At 36.4% G+C, this 6,000-nt stretch overlaps 1 protein-coding gene across 1 annotated transcript in view; it reads right to left on the bottom strand.

Moving 5' to 3' along the window:
* Window positions 1-200: 200 nt before the first annotated feature.
* LOC123526804 (myosin-11-like) overlaps window positions 201-6,000 on the bottom strand; it is a 43,292-nt gene continuing 37,492 nt past the window's right edge. The window contains exons 3-4 of the mRNA XM_053522607.1: window positions 3,930-4,088; window positions 201-2,417 (exon numbers count right to left, since the gene is read on the bottom strand). Coding sequence (XP_053378582.1) covers window positions 201-2,417; window positions 3,930-4,088 — 2,376 coding nt within the window. The remainder of the gene's footprint in view (window positions 2,418-3,929; window positions 4,089-6,000) is intronic.

Raw genomic sequence — 6,000 nt, 5'->3', positions numbered from 1 at the left:
ACTTAGGCATACACTGTAACAGGAAGAAATGATCTGATATCTCTAACTACTAAATGCAGGTGCAAATAGCAACTTATGAAAGCTCGACAGTTTTGTGGTCTTTGTTGCATGCATACACTAAGGTTAATTATTTTATGTGACATATTGCAAAAAAACAAGCAAACGCAAATTAGAAAGAAACCATAGGACAAAGCAAAATACTAAGAAAATGAAATGTCTTCATCATAAGAATAAAGTTTACAGCCTTTGTGCACATCTTTTGCGTCAAATAACGTAAATTTACCTTCTGCATATTCTGACAAGGCAGCTTTTGTATTTTCTATAACGTCCTGTGCAACCTCTTTTCCTGCTTCATCTAATTTAGACAAGGCATCTTTTGTGATTTCTTTTACGTCCTGTGCAGCCAATTTCTTTGCTTTTTCTAATTCTGACAAAGCATCTTTTTTACTTTCTTTAACGTCATGTTCAGTCCATTTCCTTGCTTCTTCTAATTTGGACAAGGCATCTTTTGTGTTTTCCCTAACGTCCTGTTCAGCCTCTTTCTTGGATTTTTCTAATTTGGACAAAGCATCTTTTGTACGTTCTTCAACGTCTTGTGCAGCCCCTTTCTTTGCTTCTTCTAATTTTGACAAGGCATCTTTTGTACTTTCTTCAACGTCTTGTGCAGCCCCTTTCTTTGTTTCTTCTAATTTTGACAAGGCATCTTTTGTACTTTCTTCAACGTCTTGTGCAGCCCCTTTCTTTGCTTCTTCTAATTTGGACAAAGCATCTTTTGTGTTTTCCTTAACGTCCTGTTCAGCATCTTTCTTGGATTTTTCTAATTTGGACAAAGCATCTTTTGTACTTTCTTCAACGTCTTGTGCAGCCCCTTTCTTTGCTTCTTCTAATTTTGACAAGGCATCTTTTGTACTTTCTTCAACGTCTTGTGCAGCCCCTTTCTTTGCTTCTTCTAATTCTGACAAAGCATCTTTTTTACTTTCTTTAACGTCCTGTTCAGTCCATTTCCTTGTTTCTTCTAATTTGGACAAGGCATCTTTTGTGTTTTCCTTAACGTCCTGTTCAGCCTCTTTCTTGGATTTTTCTAATCTGGACAAAGCATCTTTTGTACTTTCTTCAACGTCTTGTGCAGCCCCTTTCTTTGCTTCTTCTAATTTTGAAAAGGCATCTTTTGTACTTTCTTCAACGTCTTGTACAGCCCCTTTCTTTGTTTCTTCTAATTTTGACAAGGCATCTTTTGTACTTTCTTCAACGTCTTGTGCAGCCCCTTTCTTTGCTTCTTCTAATTTGGACAAAGCATCTTTTGTGTTTTCCTTAACGTCATGTTCAGCATCTTTCTTGGATTTTTCTAATTTGGATAAAGCATCTTTTGTTCTTTCTTCAACGTCTTGTGCAGCCCCTTTCTTTGCTTCTTCTAATTTTGACAAGGCATCTTTTGTACTTTCTTCAACGTCTTGTGCAGCCAATTTCTTTGCTTCTTCTAATTCTGACAAAGCATCTTTTTTACTTTCTTTAACGTCCTGTTCAGTCCATTTCCTTGCTTCTTCTAATTTGGACAAGGCATCTTTTGTGTTTTCCTTAACGTCCTGTTCAGCCTCTTTTTTGGATTTTTCTAATTTGGACAAAGCATCTTTTGTACTTTCTTCAACGTCTTGTGCAGCCCCTTTCTTTGCTTCTTCTAATTTTGACAAGGCATCTTTTGTACTTTCTTCAACGTCTTGTGCAGCCCCTTTCTTTGTTTCTTCTAATTTTGACAAGGCATCTTTTGTACTTTCTTCAACGTCTTGTGCAGCCCCTTTCTTTGCTTCTTCTAATTTTGACAAAGCATCTTTTGTGTTTTCCTTAACGTCCTGTTCAGCATCTTTCTTTGATTTTTCTAATTTGGACAAAGCATCTTTTGTACTTTCTTCAACGTCTTGTGCAGCCCCTTTCTTTGCTTCTTCTAATTTTGACAAGGCATCTTTTGTACTTTCTTCAACGTCTTGTGCAGCCCCTTTCTTTGCTTCTTCTAATTTGGACAATGCATCTTTTGTACTTTCTTTAACATCCTGTACAGACTTTATCTTTGCTTCTTCTAATTCAGACAAGGCAGCTTTTGTGCTTTTGCTAACGCCCTGTTCAGCTCCTTTTCTGGCCTGTTCTAATTCAGACAAGGCAGCGTTTGTGTTATCCTGAAAGTCCTGTTCAGCTCCCCTCTTTGCTTCTTCTATATCAGACAATGCGCCCCGTTTCTCCTCTATTACGTTGAGTTTGGCTGTAGCTTTAGTCTGCTCTATGTCAGACAAAACAGTTGCAGCTCTGTCGTCAATTTTGCGCAGTACTTCTGCTGCCCTTTCCTCTAGTTCAGACAAGGCCTCTCTCCGATTTTGGACGAGTCTTGTTTCATCCTTCTGACTTATATGGATCTGTTTGTTTTTCAACTGTAATAATTGAAAGATAGACAAAAGTTTTACTAGTATGATTTAAAATTAGACAAATCGACCAGTGCTGGAAGATGTCCTACAAATGTTCATATCGAAAAATGGTCTTAATAAGCGTTTGTTTTCCGAATTATTGTTTGATGATTGTCTTTGTTCATATAATAAATATCGTGTATAAAAAGGAAATTAAAAAGCTCCCAAATGTGGGACGTGGTTTGATCGCATTAGTCGAACCCAATGTATTTCAAAAATAAAATGCGCTCTACATATCATATATACAATTATATGCTTTCCGGCAATAGACTTATTTCGATACGTTCTTATGTATTTCAATGGCTTAAATTATAGCGCATCGCATATGCAAATAGTTACATTTAAAAGGTGTATTTCTTCTACAATAATTGAATGTACAGCGAGTAATACATGGATCGCACATTTTTCTGATACTAAAACATAACATATGTGTTCCCTGTATTGCATCAAAACGCATTTACACTAAATAAATAAATTTCAATCCCCCTTTGTCAGATTGATATCAAATGCATGTGCACATAGCTTTCTTAAATCTTACAAAAAATACATGTAGTTTTTGGTATAAATAATTTCAGTAAAATGAGGGCAAAGACATTTAATTATGGGTCTGATCCGGTACAGGAGGCCACCGAATCAGGGCGCCCTTAAAACGTTTGAAAATATCACCAAGGAAGTTTTTGATGTTGTGTGTGTGTGTGTGTGTGTGTGCGTGTGCGTGTGCGTGTGTGTGTGTGTGTGCGTGCGTGTGTGTGTGTGTGTGTTCGGATTTAATGTGATTTCCACCGCACTAGGGTCCGGACCGCCAAACAATTATTGTAAATGTTTTCAAAATAGGACAAAAAACTTTAAATTGAAACATGGATCCATTTTTTCTAGCCAACTCAAAAAATAAACACCGAAACCTGGGCAACGAATTTTTGTCGTTGACCAAGCATTGCCAAATTGGCCATCTGTGTATGCGAAATATTTCAGCGTACATGGATCAGTTATTCAAATGGGAATATCTGTAAGTAAAACATAGCAAGAATCACGTGCCTAATATAATTAAAATGTTATGAAAAGCGCAATATCCGTTGAGGCATTAAAACATCCTTCTTGCAAGTAAACTGATTGTTTGAAAGAGGAAACGATATGCGTTGTCCGTAAGCACCTTATTCATCAGACCTTGCGCTATGCGACTATTTTCTTTCTCCAAGAGGCAAAAATATCATTTTGTGGTAGACGTTCTGGCTTATGGCAAGCGGTTGGATCTTTTATTTACCACTGTATGTTGGTTATGCCTATATCTGACTATTAAAATGCATTAAAAAATTAGAAAAACAACAGAAACTTTGTACAAAAAACAAAAGGAATACTTCGAGGGTATGAAATGAAAACAGTGACAATTTTGTCAACATTACGTATATTTTTGGATCAGGAAACATTGCATATGAAACATCCTTCAATCTCTCAAATTGATTAAAACATTCTGATTATTACCTGTAATAGTTTATTAACAGCCTGTTTCGATTCATTGCAATTGCGTAGACATTTTGCATCTTGAAGGACTGTTATGAATGTATCTAAATAATAGCCTAACGTCGGTTCATCAAGTTCGAGTTTTGAACTATGCAGAATTACATTACGTATGTCTCTTGCCTGAAAATATATAAACATAAAATTGATACGTTTAGATAAAGTGTAAACAGAAACGCGATATGTTTATACAAAGCGATGGCAGAAATTCAATCTCCTTAAATCAAGGGAAGATACAGTCGTTTCTTGCATATTTATATATCAAGAGCTCCGTCAAACGAGGCAATTTACTCCGAAAGAGCTATGCCATAGGACGAAGAAAGCACAATTTAGAGAAAAAGCAAAATTTAGGAATTATGTTTTTTTTTTTTTGGGTGAGGTGTGTGCACGGGGTGGGGGGGGGGGGGGGGGGGGACAGGGTGCGTTTGTTGCATTGGTGCGAAGGTAGTGTGTCACAAACTGACATACAGGCCTCAAAGTATCTATAACAGAAAGGCATGTTATTGCATAATCTTTCTGTAATTTTTTAGATATTGAGATAAATGTCAGATTTTACATTTCGAATCCCGTGCATAATTTACTGCATTTAATAACTTCCATGTCCATATAAATTTCATTAAAACTACTGTAATGGGCCGTGAAAAGTGCAAACTACTTTCGCGGGTGAATAGTCAATCAATTTTATGGCTAGGTCGTGATTTTTGACCAAAATCAATATTTTGGCGGGACATAAACATACAAACTGCGAAAAATATAGATCACTGGGAAAATGCCTCAGAGTCTGTACATGAAAAAAACTTGTTTGACCTTCCTCAAGGAACATCCGGTCTAAAGGTCACGGCATAGTGCACTTGTTTGGCGAAATGTAAACAAACAAAAACAGAAAAAAAATACACTTAAACTGGAAATGTTGACTGAAATTCATCTTGTATATGATCGTACATTGGTCTGCATTTCTCCTGTTTATTTTATTTATTTTGCACATTTATGCTGCATTTTCACGTTTTAGCGAACACGTGTAGTAAAATGACGACTGACATACATTTTCACAACAGCCAATCAGGATGGTTTTGTAATCTAGAACGGAACTTCACCCGGGAAGGTCAAGCAAGTTTTTGTGTAACGTTGATATAACTATAAACTACGCGTTGTTTTTCTAAGATAAGAGTATTCAAGAAATGTGACCGGGACACAATGGAAGACAAATCACCACATGTTTGGTATCCATAGTACACATTTACCGTTTTAAGTATGAAAACAAAGAAAAATATAAAACAGGGAATGCCACGCACCAAAAACGTAGTCTCCTCATAACGAAACCTTCATCTTGATAGAGGCATACGTGATTGAAACGGGTTAGTATATTTCCCCCTTCATGACCATTGTTTTTACAGAATACCAAGGGTAAGGTATAACATTTACAGAGGCATTTGCTTTCTGTTCTGGTGCCAGTGATACGCATAGCGCACACCACGTTACCGACTGACAGAATGTCGACTGACAGAATATCACTCTAGATTATGCTTTGCAGAAATTGTTTTTGATAGATCGATGGAGAGAAGTTTTTTTGTTAGTTTTTGTATTAGTTTTGAATTGTATTTTCATTTAGTAAATTTTTGTTTATTCGGAAGAATTTAGTAAATAGAGGATAATTGTTGGTTTCGGTGTAATATCACGTTATAATTTCACAGAGTGGGCACCAAAAGTGATATTTTCACGAGTGGCGCAGCCACGAGTGAAAATAACAACTTTTGGTGTTCACGAGTGAAATTACCGTGATATTACATCGATACCAACAATTTTTCTGTTTATGTCTAAAACTCTACTTTTGTTGTGTTTATTTCAATAAAATGTCGAAAGCGGGAAATTTTATCAGGAAGCATCGCAAAGATGACGTCATTTTAACGACGTCATCGTCATAATGTTTCCGGTTTTCAGTACGCTCGGTAAACTTTTTTACGTTAATCCGGGTATCAGATTTGATAATTTTCACTGAGTGGCCAGTGAGTTTATCAGGATATAATTCACCGTTAAA

This window comes from Mercenaria mercenaria, chromosome 14 (genome assembly GCF_021730395.1).
Source record: "Mercenaria mercenaria strain notata chromosome 14, MADL_Memer_1, whole genome shotgun sequence".
In the NCBI taxonomy this organism is placed as follows: Eukaryota; Metazoa; Mollusca; class Bivalvia; order Venerida; family Veneridae; genus Mercenaria; species Mercenaria mercenaria.
This window is presented reverse-complemented; position numbering and strand designations above follow the sequence as displayed.